Below are 20,582 nucleotides of genomic sequence, written 5' to 3' on the forward strand. Positions count from 1 at the left end.
GAAGCAGATGAAGTACTTGACTTAAACATAGATTTTCTACAGGCTGGGAAACCCTGGGGCAGGTCCTCTCTTGTGTTTTATCTTTTTAGGAACTTTGCATGTTTTCTATCGGAGAAATCCCCAGCACTTCTGTGCCAACTCTCAACAGTGGATCTATAACAACAATTTTCCAAATGAAGTTTATTAAATTATGTAAGCATTAGCAGAGCCAGTCTGTAGCACACTACAAAACTGTGTGTTTTGTAGAAGGAGCTGTTGGCCATTTGTTACCTATCTATCTGAGGAATAGGGAATGATACCCAGTAAAACATTAGGCATGAATCTGTCCAGAGCCCCAGGCCTACCCTGGCTTGTCCCAGCTCCAAGCCTCATGTCTACCCAGTTGCATAGATACAACAGGGAGCTAACTACCTGCAGTGAAGTATCATGCAAGTCTCCCTGCTCAGCTCCTGCAAATCCACTCCAAATCAGCACTCCGAACAAGGCTGTAGGCAGTCTTTAAGCAGGGCAGAGGAAAACATGGTGTTTTTTGTGACTCACGTGATAAGTTCCTTTTTGAGATCTCTTGAATGGAGCTTCGGTTTAGGACTTGGTATGGAGACATCTCCTGGATACTTCTTTTCCTCCATGTTTTCCGGAGAGCTCACTGGATCTTTCTGAAATAGTAGACAAGAATGTGACAAAAAGTTTCTCTCTTCAAGGCCTCCCACATATTCAACAAGTAATCTTCTGTAGCGGGAAGAGAACATCTTGGAAAACATTAAAAAAGAAGTCTTAAGAAATTAAGAAAGTTTAGTACATCATAGTTTCAGGTTCTCATAGGTAGAATTTTAAAAATGTTGTGAAAGTATTTCTGAAGGCAGATGCTAGTTCAGGCCCTACATAGGGAAAATTGGGTTTTGATTTACAAAATTATGATAAAGACTAAAAAAAATACACAGAGAAAATAAAAGCAGTTGTTGACTACATAGAGCCAAACAAGACTTTAGCAAGTATGTTCTTGTTTTTTCTGTGCATGTACATCACTGAGTTTTGTATACAGTTGAAGTGAGTACCATTGTACTGTGAATTACAAAATTGCAATCAGAAATTTAAAAAACCCCTATTGTACATAAACATATGTAAATACAAAGATTTTTAAGTCTGTCGAATGGAATAACTTGTTGTCTTATCCAAAGAGCAGATTCTTGTTAAAATAAAAGTCGTAAGAACAAACGCACTTTGAGATTTTCTTAGTAGCAGGCTGCTAAGGGTTCTTAATTTCTACTATTTGTAGATTAAAGTCATCACTGCTACAGTGCTGTTTGATAGATGATATAGAACATGAGTATTCACTCCCTTGGGAAGGGATTTTTGAAATTTGGCGTCCTGAAAGGAAATTACATTTTTGTTTTCTGAAAAATCTTTGATCACTTCAAAATAGCTTGGTTTATACTGTTTTGAGAATTCACATCTTCAATTATTATCATTTTTATCAAGGATAAGTATTCCCTTTCTGGAGGGTTGCTCTGTGGATATTGTATTATTCAAGAATTCTCCAAAGCCCATAGCATCAATTATCAAATCTGGATTAATCCCTTCTGGGACTTCCTGTTGGCTTTGTGACCCTGTTCCAGTACTCAGGTAGGCATCGCCCAGGGATTGGTGTCTGTAGGAGCAGAAATTGCAGCCTGCGGCTGAGGGGAGAAGCTCCCAGCTCCCGATAAACTCATAGGGCTGGTGCCATAGATGCTCTGGGCTCGTGCAGCGGACGAACGTGCCAGGACAGAGGGGCAGGGATGTCTGCAGAGCTGTTAACTCAGAGCAGAGGGCTGAGGAGAATCTGGACTGAAAACGGAGATTCTGCCTAACGGGACTTGTAAGCTCTGCGGGGGTGTTTCTTCTGATAAAGCTTCCATATGGTCCTCAATTCTAGCAGCTCATCTTTGCCTGTTTGGAGACTGGATCCTCAACATGACTTCCTTCTGCTTTCTGGTACTGGCTACCTACTGCCTACTGAAACTCACACTACACATACATATAGAAACCATGCCATATTATTGCTATATCAATTACTACTGATTTTTGCAACCACATTTGTAGGGTTAGTTTGTCTCGGAATAATCTCATCTGCTACAAATATAGAAAGTAAAAATACATATATTCAGCTTTTCTAAACACTCTTTCATAGTAATTATTAATTAATTTAAATAAAAAACCCCAACCCCGATATATTTCAGGTTTTTAGATTTTTATTTCTAAAGGAAAACCAGATAAAATAATAGAGAAAATGAAAAACAATGATAGGTATTGTTAAAATGTTAATACAGAAATAATAAATAGTTGAAAGTCCTCCAAACATGGAAACAAAATGCTAAAAAACAAAAGTGGAAAAATGAATGACAGCTTTGTTCAAGATTCAAGAAACCTCAGAGATTCTTTTCCAACATTGAGTTATATCCTGGTTCTAGAGCCACATGGGGATGTTTTTGCCACTGCAATCTGCGGAAGGGGGAATTCTAGTTCCTGAGTGTCCACAAGTCCTCACCTGCTTTTCTTATTTTTATGCTCCTACAAGGATCACCACCAGTGTAAGTCACTGTAAAATCAAAAGCTCCCAAAAGAAGCAACAAAATGGTGGGCCCTCTGTTGCCAGCTGCAAGGGCTCAGATGTCAAAATAACTTCAAAAAACACAGGTAAGGAGGTTTCCATTTAATATAATGGAGGTTGAAGGAGGCTTGCTTGTCAGTCCTCTCTATCAGCCTACTCTGATAGGCTACATCTGCGTCACTGAACTGAGGACTAGTGTCACTGAACAGAGGACTAATGCTGTGTTTCTCAAAATTTAGTGCATGTCTTGGCTGGATCCTAACTGTATCACGATCAAGCACACCTCCTCCTCCTCCACGTCTTGTCAAATTCCAACTGAGAGGAGCCTGGAGTAGAGGGTGGTGGAAAGGCCACTCTGTCACTCCACTGGGATCCCGAGCTGTGTGATGTACCTCAGGGTACATTGCAGCAAACAAGAGTAGCTGTAACTGTTTGTGCTGCAGGGTTTATTAATATTTTCATATATATCTCTCTTGTGTTCTTTATCCCAAATGAAAGATATCTCTTGATCTTTTGCTGGTGATGGACCAGAAACTTGCGTGTGTGACTTATTCATCATGTCACTGTCTGATACCTGCTGCACAGAGAGGACTGACTGACAATTACGTATATCAAGGCTTGACAAAACACTCAGTTCACAGCTTCATTTAATGATGTTTCACTGAATCATTTAATAAAAATAAGATTGCAAGATGAAGGTTGACATGAATATGTCTACAGCCACCAGCATAACTAATAATAGAGGATTTAGAACTGCAGTATTTCTTTCTATCTTTGAAATAATTAATTTGTTTCAAATCTTAATTGTGTATTTGCTGAACTGACTTATTAACAATTTGTAATTTTTTTAAATCAATAGCTATACACACATATATGTACATAAACACCTACAATTTCATAGTAACTACTCTTTTGAAACAGGAAAAGCTAATAAGGACCAAAGTGGGAGTACAGTTTTTGTTTCTAGTTAACATTCATTAGCGTATTTCCCAGGAATGAGGGAGACACATAGACATTATACTGGTGGTTTCTTCAGCATTGTCTTAGCACCTTGTGGAACACCTGGTATTATTCAAGCAGCATGAAATGTTCAGATGTGCAGAAGCTGCAAAAGGAAGACAATGCAAAAGGAATGCAAGCAGAAGAATACCGCAACTCCACCTTTTCAAGACCTTACATCCATAACGTGGCCCGAAAGCGGCTCTGTCTGCCTGAAACAAGCAGGTCAGACCTAAAGAGCAAGTATTTTTTGATCCTCTGCACTTAGGACTGCGTGTAGAGCATCATGCCTTGGCCTGTATGCTTCCTCAGAGATTTAGCTTTAGAGGGAGAGATAATCCCTTGGGAAAACACCTTTAGCGCTTTCCACTTTTTGGTCTGTTAGGTGATGATCATCACAGCTGGTCAAGTCCAACTGTATGTTTCATTTTGCTTTTCACATTTGAATGGATTTATAATTAAATGTTATTAAAATTCTGAAGAATTTGAGACTAAAAAGAAAATCAGAACCAGCCCAATCAGTTCAAAGGTTACTATTTTCTGCAAAGAGCATGTGTGTATTCACGCATGCACACTACAGAAAGCAAGCAAGCAATGAAACTCCATTAATGTACAGATGGAAGTTTATATTGATTTCAGCAAAGACCAGAACATAATGGTAACATGAATAACAGATAATAGCATCTGGCACTTTTAACATTTTTAAGCCCTGAAATCTTTGGAGAACTGACAGTTGAACTAACTGACAGCTCTAGTTATTTCTCAGCGCTTTCCTTTTGGAGAGATTTTGAGCTTTTTCCAAATTCAGATTTTTTTTTTTTTTAAGGGGGCATCTGGACAGGCTATTTCACTGAGAGAGAGAGAGACAATATTTTCTGGAAATTACCACCAAAATTAAGCAACTGTTGTGCATATGAACCAGATAACAATGAATTAGAAATAGATATAATCAGTCATTTTCTTTGCATGCGGATAACCGCCAGTCTTCGATTTGCAAAACAGAGCCTCTGGCCCTGAGATCACTGGACATGTTAATGCTCCCCGGAGTGGCAAAAACTCACAGCAGAGGTCTGGGGCCAGATCCCTGATCACAGTGTCAAAGCACAGTGTCAAAGCACCAAGTGCAAGGGGCAAGAGCGCCTGAACACAGATCTTTATGTCCTGTCGGGTAGGACAGGTCCTCCGATGCCTCCAGCTCCCTGCACCGCTAAGGGAGAGGGAAGCAGCCGGCCACCCATTCTGGTCTTCTGAAAGCCAAGCGGGGACCGGGGGGGCATGGAGGTGCTCCTGACACGGCTCTTCCGCTGAGCTGCGGTGGCAGCAAGAGGAGGGGCAGCAGGACAGGCCCCCGCCAAGCCTGCGACACCGACTGACCCCCCGCAGGAAGGCGGTTCTCTCAAAGCGGGACGTGGCTGCTCATTATGCGTCATGATGGGCAAGAGCCCGAGCCCTCAGCCTACAGCCTCCTGGCAAGCCCACTCCGGAACCCCGGCACAGGGATCGTGCTCTCGTTGTCGAGGTAAGGAGCATCATCAGCCCCACGGAGGTGACCGCAAAGTGCTCTTCAAGACAACCCAGTCTCCGAGAAATGACCCACTGTGGTGTAAGCTGTCTCAGAGGTGTCATTACAACAGGTCTTTACCCAGTACTGACAGATTTTTTTCTTCACACAACTGAACTACCTTTTATTTCCAGCTATTTTTTGAATTGGAGGCCTGGATCTCGTAGCATCAACCCTGAATTGATTTACCCCTGTACGTCTTCTTGAAGTGCTAGTTTTGGTATTTGAACAAAAGATAATTTTGTAATAAATATAATGTTCAAATACCATTATTTGATATGTAAAACCAAATAAGGAGGAAATGTATTGGAAGCTGAATAAAACCTCCAAATTGGGCACGTCTTTTTTTCTGCATCAGAAAGGTATAACTCAGGCTGGTCTATGTTAATTACCAAGATTTTATCTAATTAACCTTTAAAGGTGCTGATGGTCCCTTCCTGATTTAACAAAAATACAAGCAATCCATATTCTGACAGCCAGGCTCAAGAAGTAAAATAAAACCAAACTTGCAAGCAAAATCAAAGAATAGGAAAGAAAGACGAAGAAAGGAGACTATGCTGCCATGTTGCCAAGATAGCGTAAATAGACGTGAAAGAGCAAAACAGAAACAAAACCAAAATCACAACAATTATGACCTTGGAAATCACTGTCTGGAAGGTTAGCCATAAAAGATGGAAAGTGGCTAAATAAAAATATTTGCTGAAATCTTAGTTGTTCATCTTTGTTCCTGCAACTGCATTTTCAAGTTTGGGCTTTTACATTTCCTTGGACAGGTTGAAAAAGGAAGACACCTTATACTCATGTAGTTGTTCTATGCTGTTTCATTATGGGATAAAAAATATCACAATTGGTGGAAATTATGTACATATCCTCTTGTGCAGTAGCCAAAAGATACTTGTGTAACCAAAACCTTCAGGAATTACTAACGATTTTTTATTTCTGAATTTGTGCTCTGAGTCTGACGTCTGGACCACTAGACTCACTTGTGAGAGCTAAGTCTCACTGGCAGAGATTTCTTGAAGTATGTTAAAACATAAAATAAATTTTTCCACTGAAAGAATATTGCAGGCAAGGGTCTAAGTATATGTTTGAATACTTAGATATTGAGTTATCTAGAATTATAAAAACTTGATGTGGGAAAATTACTTTATGTTTCAACATGAAAAAAAGTTCTTCTTTTTGTTGGGGTTTTTTGTTTGTTTTTTTGTGACTGATCCCTAGGTCATTTGGGTGTATGTGCTACAGGACTGAGGCAATAGGAAGAAAATTTTGAAAAAACTCTGGATAGCTTTGATTTCATTATCTTAGAGACTTAGAGACACTCACAACCCATACTGAAATCAACAGCTGTTTTTTTCAACCTCTGAAAGTAGTGTCTGGGAGCAAGACTTTTCAAAATGAGTAGTAATTTTTATGTGTCACATCTGAGAGGGCATTAAAGCCAACCCAATGTTCACAAACCTCTACTAATGCAAACTGATTCCCTTTAAACTGCGCTAGATTTGTCATTCCAAAGACCATCATGTGGCCACTCAACAAAGGGAAAAAGTCACTCAGAAATGGAAAGAATACCTCTTTTTCTTCTTCTTTCCTGCCATGGCTCTTGCTGTAGTTGATTGGTGTATCCCAGCCTTCCTGTTCACAAAGAGCCTGGTAGAAGGCTGCATTTACCAGGATGCTGCTTGTTTTGAAAGGAGAAGAGGAAGGAGTGGGAAGTGCTGTGCTGGAAGAAGTGAGAGGCATAACTTTTTCTTGGCTTCGGTTCTTTTTCATGCTCAAATCCAGAGTGCCATTTTCATCCACCTCTATCTCAGCTCCCTGACATGCAACAGGAAAGAGAGACATGTTTAGCCATGGACATGGTGAGGCTGCAACATAACCATGTGGTGCTTTTAAAGGATAAATATAAATGCACGCTTTTATTTAAATTTATCTGAATCTAAAACCAGCTTTTCGATTTATATCAGTTAATGTCCAACTCTTAGGCAGACTTAAGAGTAGCTTCAGTAATGGTATCCCTGCATCTCAGCTTAAACATAGTAAGTAGAATTTAAATAAGATGCCTCTAAATCATAAACTATACACCCTAAATCTAGTTTTATTTAAAAAAGTTTAGCTTTAAATCTTCTTGATCTTTTCACTCTTACAGAGAACTATGACCCCAATTCACAGTTAAAAGCATTAATGCATTGTTTAGGTCATCAACAGCATTACTATTACATATCCTCCCTTCCCCCCACACCCCAGAAATATTACAACATCTGCATTATGGGGGAGAGAAAGACGGGGGGAGAAGGAAGATGCCTAAAAGGAGCACAGTAGGGGAAATTTTCATGAGGGTTTTGTACATCACGCAACATATTGCCTTGATCATAGTTTGACTAGGCCACTAAGGCACAGGTCTGCACTGAGACCACTAAACTGGGAGCCACAGGAGGATCTTTAGGAGGTTATCCCTGATGGAGACCTTCAGCATGAGTTAAGAAAGCCTTTGCTACCCGGAAAGTGCAGCAAAGAGCAGCCTCTGGTTGCAGGAGTGTGTGCAGTTTGGGGAGAGACCCAACTTCTCTTTCCAGGCTGAGAGAAGCAGCTCCTGCTCACACGAAGGGCGAAGCGCTGCTCAGCTGTACAAGGGAAAGCAAGCTCACTGTCCTGTCTTACCCTGCCTGACTGCAGAAAAATTATACAAATTCCTCTTCTTGGAATGATGGAAAGCTCCTGAAAATATAACTTACTAAAGGAAGCAACAATAAGTTTCCCCTCATGCTCAATATGCAACACTGCATATTGACATATTGTGTATATAGGGATGAGTATAAGACTTGTCCTTGCTATTGCCCACAGTTACTACAGTCAAGCAGGGGAAGAGGTGAAAGATGTGATGTCTGGAGGAGCGTTTGGTAGTCTAGTTCTGTGTGTTGTCCTGAATAAGGTGGAAAGCAATTCAGACTATAGCGATACATAACAATGTCATAGATCTACACATGTCGTGTGCTGTCATTAACACTGTTCTGTGTCTTCCTGTTATTGTCATCACTACTATTTTTTATTTGCATCACCACAAAGCTCAGATGCTGCTTGGGAATTTGGGGCTAGATGTGTTAGGCTGTATACCTGTAGGAGACAGTCATATAAAGCCAGATTGAGGCTTCCTACCTTGAGTAATATAAAAGTAAGCCCATAGCATACGTGAGTCAGCTAGATGCTCTGTTGTAAATGGAAAAGAGACAGGTATGTCCAGGGGGCAAGTTTTTCCATCTTTCTTACACCTCTTCCTTAGGAAGAGATGAGATGCTGCCAGAATGAGTCCCTTTTTCTTCCTCTTAACTATTGCTGGAGCTTGATGATTAGTCAATTAACCATTTAACGGTTAAAGATAGGGCAGTGAAACTTATCCTTGCTTGAAGATCTTAAAAACAGTTGTGGTGAAACAGGGAATTCATCTCCTGTGCTGAAAGTGTGACATGGCCACCCTGACTGGGCTGAAAGCACAAGCTTCCTTTATGCAGCCTTGTCTTCTACCACCGCCAGTGGTGAATCATTTAAAAGTAAAATGCATCTGATGAAATCTTTTTAATCAGAAGGAAAATGTTGGTAGAAGTTGAAAATTTAGGGCCCAGCTATCTCTCCTCACTCAGCATCCTGACTCCATTTTGCATCCGTGGGCCTAAGGCAGATGCCCACCTAGACTGAACCACTACCAAGCCGTCTGCTTGTCCCCAGTTCAGAAACTCAGGCACCTCTTACGTTTGCTTCTCCTGCACAGCAAAGTTCACGTTTTCAATCATACAGCTTAAAGAGAGATGTTTTATTATATTTATGGGAAGTAAATACACTTCTAATATGTTCATACTAAGACGCTTTGGTTATATCTTTCTGCCCCTTTTTAGTAAATAGTTTAATCTCCTGTGATAGTTTTAAGCCCTGAATTTGACAGTGCAGCTTATCCTGGATAATAACTTAGTAACCACAACATCTTATGCCATCTGTATAATATCAAATACATTTTTATACCAGCATTAATAAACCTTAGTTACAAAAATCCAAGATATTAACTATATCAGTGCCAAGTGCGCACTCCAAGATCTGACAATATAGCTCTGCCATGATCACCCCAGTGTTTTTTGGCTTCATAGCTGATATGTAACTATAGCAATGAAACAGAGCTACAGTAATCAAGTTTAATGACCAATGTAAAGTAAAATGCTAAATATTGTAGTTGCTGACATTTTTCATAATAAAAAAACTTGGGTTAAGTCTGCACAACCAACATTCACATAAAATTCCAGACCTCTGTGACAGATGGCTTAGGAAAGGAAGCCATGTGAGTGGGCTGCAGTAGTTTTATAGTTCAAAACCCATAAATAGTGCAGATTCTCTGTCACTGACAAAATATCAACTACTCAGAAGGCAACAGTAACAACAAAAAGGACCAAAATCAATCAAGGTCCCCTCCTCGATGAAACTGTATGTAGTAAAATATCAGGAAATGTGTTGTCTCTGAGAAACAGATACCACTAGTCACAACAAGGAACCCTGGATGATAAGCAGAACATTTACTAATATGGACATTTAAAGCTTCCTCAGCACTTTCCTGAAATTCACACAAGTTGGGTTGCCCAACATGCACCTAATTCTGCTCAGGGAAGGCTGGGTTGTGTGTCTGTGAAGTAGCGTACAGATGGGGTTTAAGTGAGCTCACAGATGCACACAACAATTAAATATAGGCATGGAAAAGATATCCCCTTTTGCCCATCACGGGATGGATCACATGTTTACAGCATGGCTTTTTATTCAGAATGGTATAAAAGAGCTATCGCTTTGCTGCCTTCATAGAAAACTCCAAATGGCAGAGCAAAAAGAGAGGACAGTCAGAGATACTGCTCCAGTTTTCATTCCTACTCTCATCCTACCCTCCGCTCAATATGTCTCCTTTGCTTGTTTTACCACGTTTATTTTTACATTAATTTTAAAGTGGAACTGAAAAGACAAAAATGGCAAATGGCAAAAAATGCTAGAGCAGTGCTATGCCATGCTGACAGAAAATGGCACTTACTATGCTTAGCTCAGACTTGTAAAGGCTGTGTTGTCCTCAGCGAAGGCAAGATCTTATAACTGTTGACTCTAGTGCATGTGTGAACAGGCCTATATTTATGTGTTTATCATAAGATATTTAAAATATAGCTACCAAAACAATGTAAACATTCTGATCCTTCCTTAAAAATATAAGCAAAATAAAGATGCAAATGTATCTTATTATTTCCTAATTTATATTAGCTTGCGGCTGTGTAAATCTTTGGAGCCTGATTTTGACCTTATTTACATTTACACTGGTGTAAACCAGGAAAAAATCCACTGAAGTGATGAAGAAAAATCAATGAGGGTGAGAGGATACATACAGTAATTAAATTCAGGCTACTCCTTATCTACTCCCACATCAGTGACAGTGTAATCACCCCCACAGGTTTTACAAGCAGCTAGAAAAAGGATTCCAAAATAAAAAATGAGACAAAAATGACTGAAGCGTATTTTCTTTATTCCAGGATCTAGTCAGTGAAAAGATAAGGTACAAATAGTACTCTACTGTGAACATCTATCTAAAATGAAGATTAACATAAATATGCAAAAAAAAAAAAAGTCTTTATTCTCTTCGAGTGCTTTGTACTTTGAAGTCAAGCTTTTTCAGCCTCCTTTATTTTGTGGCATAAATATTACAGAATATTTTCTAGTACATTAGTAAGTCTTGTCCTTAGAATTGAACTACATCAGCTAAGACAATAAAGGATGTTGTTTTTTGTGATAAATTACTCCTGCATTTTTTCACATGCTTTTGGTCCATCTGATCACTCACAACATTTAATACTCTGCAGTGTGTCTCCAGTAACGATTACAAGTTAAGCTTTATTTCATAGCTGAATCAGAAAGGGTGAATTATTGTGTCTGCATGAATCTTATTTCAAACCTGTGACCTTAGGGAGATTGTATCGTTACGTATAAGGGGGTTTTATGTATTCTTTGGCTGACATCAGCCATACAACTTAATACTAAGTAAGTCCAAATATCAAGGATTTTGCATTCCCACTATCAGTTCAGTTTGGTTTGGAAAGCTCAAAAAGGCTCTTTGGTTCTGCTATTGGGAGTAACTCTGGAACCAGTGTCTTGCCATGTGTATGAATATTATTCTTAACGCAACTCCATCCAAAGGAGTACAATCTTTTCTCTTCCCGCCACTAAAACTACACACACATGGTTCTCAATTCTTCAGATTTAAATGTAAGCAACTGAGTTGTTCTGCAGCAAACTAAAATAATAATTTGGGTCAAAACAAGAAAACTTGTAATTGCCCAGCAACATCTGAGACACAAATGAAGTCACAATTTCAGCCCAGAGCAATTCTCAAATTAAAAAAAGCCAGCCAAGGATGTACTCAAGGAGCAATATGCACAGCAGTATAACAGGATGGTACCTAGTGATATTCTTGGCTGATTTTTCGTCCTGTATTTAGGCTTTAAGATATTTGGAGTAAAGGACTGCCTGACAAACGTGCTGAGTACTAACTACATTGTCGAAATAATTGATGTAATTATCACCATCATCAATATCCAAGAATGGAGAAATGACATAATTTTGTTCAAAAACAGAATTTGAACTTTAAACATTTTTAGCAAGTGTCATTTTTTGTTTTCTTTCAAGGCATAGTGCGCATATGCCATTTTGTCTAAACAGGTGGGAAAAACACCAAAACAGTCAACAAAATGTTTGGCAAGCAGTAGTGATGAGGATACAGATAAACTGTATTGCTTGCAGCTACCTCTGTGAGACGTGAGTGTGGTGAGGTCTGTAAACGGGGAAGATCTCTGGATGGTATGACGATGTAGACCTTGCACTGTGCTAGAATCTGCAGGATGAGCCTTCCAGGGGAGTCCTTCTGCTTTCTTCAATGGGAGTTGAATGAAGCTACATAAACCAACCGCAGATCAAATGCTGACCAGGAGACTGGTTTGGGGTACAAGATCGCATGAGAATTGGCTGGTCAGGATTATATTCAGCGGAACATTTTACTAGAGTCCCAGGTGTCTGCACTTGGGGGATCAAATGGCTCAGACAATGTAACATGTAGCATTATTTTTTAAAATAGTATCACCAAGATATCTGATGATCTCAGTATTTTGTATACAGCTGATAGACAATTCACAGAGAAAGGTTAGGATCCATTTTATGGCCCATTTCAGAATAAATTTGTTCTTTACATTGTTAAATTGATAAATTCATAATTTTAATCTCTAATTCCTTTTGAACTAATATGTAGAGGATGTAAGATATATATCGGAAAATCCATTAAATTAATGAAATATGGAAAATTAATATTAAAAATACTCATTTTTTCATTTAAATGTTATCTATATTTACAGAAAGGTGGTGAATATTCAAGATAAAACACCCAACTCTTACTAAAAAATGGACCGCACTCTGGAGGTCAAGAAATTAAATTTAAGAAAGAATGAAAGAAAAAAAAAAATTCAGGAATGCACTTGTGCTAAACAATGCTTTTGTGTTTTCCCTGCCTGTTCAATCAAGGCGACATATGCATGCTTTGAGTGTATACAAGAAAATGACAGTTGCTTGAAATGTTTGAAGTTCAAGTTCTGCTTTTGAAACTTAGAAGCACAATATTTTTACATCTCTGACAATTGTGTAACTTGCAAAGGATTTCCTTGCAAGGCCAGGAAATCCTCCGCAGCCCCACCGGCCCTTGCTCTACCACCACGCTGCGCCCCACATGCAAAGCAGTGGGAAGTGTAAGTTCGCGTAAGAACAAACACCTTTACAAGTCAGGAGCTTCGGTCTGCTAAAGTATGGACAATGCTAATCAGGTTTTCTTGGGCAAAGGAACAAAGGAATGTGGCAAGGGGCAGGGCGCAGAGGTCTGATACTATGGAGCTCTGAACACAACCACCCCACACAGGTCTTTTGAGACCTGGTGTTATCAAGAGTAGAAAAAGGAAATCATTAACTCTGCAGTCATCTGTTGATGCAGCATTATTTGAGTCCAAACACTGATAAAGTCTCAAGAGATGGTTTTTATGATCCAAAAATATGTAAGTTATTCTAGCAGTTAAACATTTACCTTTGCAGCCAATAGCAGCTACAAAACAATTGAGAAACACTGATAAATTGGTAGTAGTCTCTTTTAAGGCTAGCTTTATTTTCTGCTTCGTATGTTAAAATAAGAAAGCCTCTTCATTGAAGAGAGTCTATAAATGTATTTCCACAATTTTTTGTTTGAGTCCTTGATGATAAAAGTAATAAATAGCCAAATAAACCAAATAAAAATGGGTTTTGTGTGGTTTTGGCAACCAAACCTGCTTGAGGCTTACTTGCCTGTGCTCTGTCCAGAAGCTAATTCTGATTCTTGTGTCAGATGTTTTGTAGCAGTATGCCCTCCAGAAAGTCTGGCAAAAGTGGAGGCAGGCAGATAGCAAGGTATGCAGGTGATTTTCTTTTCGGCTGGAATCCTGGCTGTGAAAAAGGAGTAAGCTATGTGCCCCAAGTGTCCCTCCATATCATTACTATTATGTTCGCTTCCATTCAAACCTTTCCCATGATTTGGCAACTGTGAAGCAGGTATGGAGGAAAAAAAAACTTTGGGTTATGCCTGGTCCCTTTACTGCTCTTCTCTGGCAAGAAGTCTATTGCTGAGGTCAGCCAAAGGCTGTGGCAGCAATTTAATCCAGCCATTGGCATCACTTTCCATTTTCCTGCTAGAAGAAGTCTCTATTGAGGACTGGTGGAAGGAGCTTTCTGTAGCATATACCAGAGATGGATCTGTCATCTGGGAAGGGTTCCATGAACAGTCTTTGGGACTGATAATGTTTGTGTTATGGGGAATGCATGTGGAGACACTCTAAAAAGTCTACTCTGGGGCATCTCCTAGTATCGGTTTCAAGACCCAAGACTTCACAAGTGGAAAGCAAAGGCAGCAAAGTAGGGGATACCACTCTGCAAAGGAGCAAGGCTTGGAATACCTAACAAAGTGTTACGCTGGTGGTAAAGTAAGTGGTTTCCCTCAAAGAATAACAGCTAACCTCTTAGTGATGGTGAATGAAGGCCCAACCAAATTGTAAATCAACAGCTGTGGAAGCCACCTCTAGCCAGACTGAGCCTGGTGCTATAGGAGACAACGTAAAGCAACACTGACTTGCAGAGAAATTTGTCGCCTGTCTTTTGGACCACACATCATGACTCAGAGTCCCACAGCAGAAACACCTCTGCTACTTTGTGTTTTGATAAATATACCTCTTTTCACTCCCCAGTGATTTCTTCTCCAGTTCTTGTAACGGCACCCTCTCATCTACACAGAGCTTTCAAAAGCTTCGTTGTAGTGGAGCATGTCTGACTTTAATACAAATAATAAACAACAGTGCTCCCACAACCACGATCATCAGAAGAAAATCTTGTCTATTTTCATCAGCAGTATAATTCTATGTAAATGGAACAGAAAATAAGGCTCATAGCTCACACAGTACCATTTGTAAATCATAAAGATCTGTGAGGAAACGCAGAGCAAAAACCAAAACATGAAAACCACACAAACATCTACAGTATTAGGCAGCTTTCCATTATGACAGACTTGCCCAAATGATCTATCTCCAAATGCTGTGGGCCTGATTCTCCTCTCTTGCCAGCAGAAGGGAGAATTTTATCAAAATCAGATGTTATTTCCCTCCTTACACCTTGTCAAACTGTCATGAGCTCCAAAGACAACAGACTCAATCGGTGTAGTTCTGTTCCATTGCTAGCAAATATCACTTTGATTAATCACATGATTTTATTTTTTTTTTTAATCAGCCTCCAAAATGATCACTTATGGCAGGTTACAGAGGGAGGAAAACTCCCTCTTTAAACAGACATAACTAATTTTCCACCACAGATTGTTGCTAGATTTCAAATACCCTTATTTTTTCCTTCCACAAAACTCCCCCCTTGTGTTTAGGGATCAATTATGAAGACAGTAACAACATAATCCCTGCTATTTATTTATTTTTATCAGAACTGGTCACTACATTACTGAATTTTTCTCTGTCTCTCTTCAAAAGAGCATGCAAACAGAAGCCTCCTTTTCGGGGATTTAATGCAGTCGCTAACATGAAAGACAGTTTATTCACACAGTTCAGTAGCTAGCACACCCTCCAGGTTCTTGGACTACCCTACCTTGGCAGACAGACTCTGCGGTTTGTTGGAGAGGATCTCTGCTGCTTCCCTGCAGCGGGTGGAAAGGTTCAGGATAGCAGCAGCTGCTGCTATGTGGGTGTCTTCACTACATTGACCGTAGCTATAAGAGTTGGCATGGCAAGGGCTCTGTGTGTGGGCGCTAGCACTAGGCAGTCGATTAGAAAATTTCACTGGATTTGAAAAATGCTTTGCTGTTGAAGAGAGATTTGATTAGCAATTGCACGTATGAGATTTTTCCCATTAAATAGTTTTGTTTCTCAGACTACAATTCACACATTAAAATATTAAAAAAATACATTTAAAACAATCCATTTCCTATTGGCAGTAAAGGTTTGCTGTAAAAATGTCTTCAGAAACACAATAATTTAATTTTTACCAAAATAAATACATGTCTTTCAACAAAGCATCTGAGACTTTTACTCAGATTTCACTCATTCTTTCTCAGACATTAAAAGCAATGATGTCCAAGGAAAGACTGAACAAGCGGACTGATGGTGATCTGTCGTGACCCGGCAACACTGGTGGGCAAATGCAACTGTAAATGTTTCCTTATAAAGTCTTCCTCTTGAGCTCTGTTGTGTAAAAAACAACAGTGACTTGTCCAGTCTTAGCTAAAACAACATTGCATTCCCTACTTAAACGAACAAGTCTGTTATTTGCATTATGTGAATAAGGAGAGCAAGACCAGGCTTTTGAATGAATAGGAGCAATCAGATAAGAACATTACCTGTAAGGAATATTCAGTCCTGGTTTTGCGGGAATTTTAGAATTTTAAGTCTACCCTTTAATCAATTTTAAAAAATAATGACAATGAACCTTCAGAATAAAACTGGTCTTAGCTCACTGTCTTATGCTGGTTATCATTTGGAATAATACACAGATTTACCAGGCACAAAGAGGTCAGTTGGGAATGAAAAACTAACAGGTGAACAGAAAAGCACTTTCACAGACAAAAGTGATGGGTGTGTTTGTTTTCTGCCCCATCAGCAGCACTTGCTCTAAAACAGGTAGAAAGAACTGTGCTCCCTGTTCTGGATTTCGGAGCTTGAGATGTCATTAACTGTTGCAGGGAAAGCACAGCACCATGACCTCAGCTCTTAGTAAGCAATAATCGCTTCTTTTGTCTGCAGCTCCCACAGTGTCCTACAAAGACAAACTAAGCAAAATCCCATTTCTCAGCCTACACCCAGATACGTCAAGAACACTTCTGCGTGTGGCCATCTGCTCGCTCCGTAAAGATCTGAGCCCCAAGGCACTGGATCCCTTTGGATGCAGAGCTTTGGCTGAGTGCATTTTAATGCTAAGACCTACACAAGGCATTCACGAACTCATCTTTCCTAAAACTTGGGATGCTCAGAAAGCAACGCTTGTTTGTGTGCACTGACTGTAGCTGAATGCCATATGCAGTTTTTCTAAGTACTGGAGGCATCTCAGTAGAGCAACATATAAAAGCCTCGTGATTCATTTCTCCCTTTCTCTAGTGCAAATGAAAAAGGTTTTATCTACTCCGCTGTAACTCTGTAGCACAAGCAAGAGGGTCTCCATTTTTAGCAATTACTACAGCTAACTTCAAATTACATTTAAAGAGCAAAAAGTGCATTTTCCATTATCCTCCCTAAAAAAAAAAGCAGGCTATGAGGGATGCATGTTTTGTTAACAAATAAAGTTTATAAGTGCAGAATCCACAGAGGTTTAATGATGGGCTTTTGGCTAGCTACGCATTTAGGTAGAATGCTAAACCAATCACTACGTCATCAGCTTCTTATTGCCAACTTTTGTATATCTACATAGTTAAAACACTCACCTGCTCTTTTACTTTCACCTTTCCATTAAAATGATAGTTGCACACTGCAATCTTTGCAAGAACAACAGGCTGTAAACGTCAGCCCTCATATACATTATACATAAATTGCATATGTATGGATTTGCGTTTGTATAAAAACATTTCAATCATTTTTTTCCTTGAAATGAACCTGTGAAATAGACATACATCTGTGCAAAGAGACAGCTAATAAGGAATATTCAATTTTACAAACAAAATTGGAAAATCTGCCACCCAAGAAGCTGGCAATGCACATATTTGCTTTGATTTGAACAAGCCTATTTTCCAGGCCAGATAAATATCTACTTTTCATTTGCAATTTTAAATGGGGTATTTATATGTATACATACACAAACACACAGATACCTACAAACATATACATATATGGGTACCTGTGTAGTTACACACATGCACAAACAAGTATATAAATATACAGAAATTATAAGTATATAAAACATATATAATATTATGTAGTATTAGAATTTTATTTTATTTTATTTTATTTTATTTTATTTTATTTTATTTTATTTTATTTTATTTTGTTTTGTTTTGTTTTGTTTTATTTTATTCTATTTTATTTTATTTTATTATGTGTGTGTGTATATATATAAAATTTCCTGCTTTTCTGTTCACCTTGCTATGAGTGTTCTCTTTTGTTGGGATAAGTGGGATGCAATTTGTTTTCTTTTTTTGTTTTCCTCTACAAAATTTTTTTCATGAACAAAAGAAAAGACAACTAAACAGTTTTTTGTCACATTGCTTTGGATCTATTTTCTTGTGAACCCAAATATGGTGCAATGAAACCCTTTTTTTTTCCACCTTCCTCATGGAAATAGAATTGTTTGTTTCTTTGAACTAAAGAGTATTTTACAATGGTCGATACAATGACAGAATCTTGCTGAAGTTTCCCATGCAGGCTGTGAAGAGCATCTGCAATAACTAATCAGTGTTCACACTGTCGTATCACATTTGTACAGAGTAGCAGCTCAGCAAATCTCTAAGTGATGCAAGTGGGGGAATCTCAATAACAATTTGATGCGTTGGATATGTCTGCACTACAAATACGTTGTAGTGCAGGAATATGTGAAATTAAAATGCATTAAGGCTTGGAAGTAATGCAGCTGAAGCACATAGTCATCTAGGAGGAATAATACCTGTACAGATGCATCTAAAAGGTATCTGAAATGCCTTTTAAAACCTAACTTGGATTTCTATATACTACAATTCATAACGTCTTGTGCAGACACATTCCATGGGACTTCTCATGGCAGCATCCTGTCACATAAATATATCACAATTTAGTCAAGGAGGAAGGTAGCAGATAGGGCATAAACCATTCCTTTTTAGTCCTCTTTTCCCCTGATAATTGCTTTTAAAAGAAACATCAAAAAAGTAAACATTATAGTAATTGTATTTAGCATTCTAACATTCTATATTTATCAAACTAGTGATTATATTTAACATTCTGGACACAAGTGGTTAAAGATGCATCCTACAGAGATTTTTTTGAATTCTAGAAATTTGAAAGCAGAACAAGCAAAAAGAAAAAGAAAAGTGATTGACATTTTGCCCATTTTCCAAGAGATAATGGAATTTCAAGCTTACATTCAAGGAACTGGGGTGTTTTTCGTCCTTGTGCCACAGGTGCTATTGTGCGTTTGCCAAAGACTTGTGCATCAAAGCTGGCATAATCAAATGGTACTTTCCCAAACTTCTCCTGTTCTTTTGGCAGGGTGGCTCTGGAGGCGGTGACTGGCTGCGAAGTTCTGTAATTGTACTGAGATACCTCAGGCTGCTTTGCTAAATTTGTCCTGCAGAGAGGAGGAAAAGAATGAATGAGAAAGACAAGAATATCTTTAAATAACTTTTACTCCTTTTCTTGAAAAATAGCATACAGTTGCAATTCAGTATCAGCAAGTGTGTTGTTACCACATGTAAACCTTACTGGTAGGTGTATACAAGAAATGAATAATGTAAATATGGTGGCTGACCTAGTAGTCAAAGAGTACTTTGACTTCATACAAGTTCAAAGCTGCAGGCACACAAAAATCTAGTATTCTCTAGTAATGTTGCGGGCTATTTACAAAAAAAGGGTACTGATTTACTTCTAGATTACCACTGTAGCATGGTAAACTTTATATCTAAAAGTTGTCTGGATTTTTGCTAGTCAAAGGACTTGAAGTTTTATGGGTCGCTATTATTCTCACTTTACCATGAATGAGTATGGTATAAATATAATATAAGAGAATCCAAAATAATTGCTTCTGTTATTTGGGAGGAACGAATGATTTATGGTGTGTTATTCCATTTAGTTACTGTTCAGTAACTACTTGTCTTTAGTAATTTCCTAAGGACTTTTCATGTGTAGAGTTAAGGCACGTGCAGTTGGCAGACACATGGACATAATATTCTGTAATGGCTCTGAAGGAACCATTAGAGCTGATCATGTCAATAATCCACAAATTAAAGTGTCCCCAAATAGACTTGAATATAATAGATTGTAACGGTCGTGGTGCCAATGATGTGCCAATTATGTATGTCTGTAGGGTCCATATAACTCTCAAACAAAATACAATTGCAATAAAAAGTGTTTCTCCTTTTTGATGCTATTGTATAAAAAATAAAATAAACTAATTAAACCAATACACTTAAAATAAAGAAACTCAAAATATGAATTATTCAGTGGTGGGGAAACAGAATGAGCAGAGTTCTCAACACTTTCATGTAACGTGCTACTTACTGGATCACTGTAAGATTCCTCTGATAAGAATCACAAAACAAATGAAGACTGAGCTGCTAGCAGTGCAGTAAGGTCAAAGACATCTTTAATCAAGTTTTAGTAGCCAAAATATTGTAAAAATATTGTAACAAAGGAACTGTTCTGAAAACTGTTTAAAACATTTCGGCAAGATAGGAAATTTGGTTTACAGGAGAAAGACATTTGAGAACCATTGATTAGGCTATTAGCGTTGAAGTAAGATTTAGTAAAATATATTTGCTTGCTTTTCAGATGTTACGTCTGTTGTCTTTAATGTCAGCCATATGCACAAGAGCCAGTAGAAAGCTGCTTGTTAATTTTGAGATACAGTCAAGTTATTTAGCTTTGTAAAGGTCATCTTGGAAAACTGAGTTACCTCTGTAGCTGAAATCTGAAATGGGGGAAAGACCTGAGGATTGGTCAACAGAGCTTGTGCAGAAATACTTTGGAGAGACAAGTTTGTGAGAGCTCCTACCTGTGAGTCTGATCATGGCATTGCCCAGCTTTTGGAGACTCAAGATGGTTCTTTTCCTGGGACATTGCCAACTTTTCAGCTGCAGCAATTGGACAACCAGAAAGGCTGTTTAAAAGCAAGGTGAAGAAAAGAAACCAGAAGAAA

General features: G+C 38.6%; 1 protein-coding gene across 1 annotated transcript in view; it reads right to left on the bottom strand.

The window, feature by feature from the left end:
- ST18 (suppression of tumorigenicity 18, zinc finger) overlaps positions 1–20,582 on the bottom strand; it is a gene marked incomplete at its 5' end in the record, with an annotated part of 73,195 nt that overhangs the window by 16,845 nt on the left and 35,768 nt on the right. Inside the window, 5 exons of the mRNA XM_010292544.1 lie at positions 541–656; positions 6,723–6,968; positions 15,363–15,574; positions 18,811–19,016; positions 20,439–20,543. Of these exons, the coding sequence (XP_010290846.1) occupies positions 541–656; positions 6,723–6,968; positions 15,363–15,574; positions 18,811–19,016; positions 20,439–20,543 (885 nt within the window). The remainder of the gene's footprint in view (positions 1–540; positions 657–6,722; positions 6,969–15,362; positions 15,575–18,810; positions 19,017–20,438; positions 20,544–20,582) is intronic.

Source organism: Phaethon lepturus, unplaced genomic scaffold, assembly GCF_000687285.1.
Source record: "Phaethon lepturus isolate BGI_N335 unplaced genomic scaffold, ASM68728v1 scaffold4438, whole genome shotgun sequence".
Classification (NCBI taxonomy): Eukaryota; Metazoa; Chordata; class Aves; order Phaethontiformes; family Phaethontidae; genus Phaethon; species Phaethon lepturus.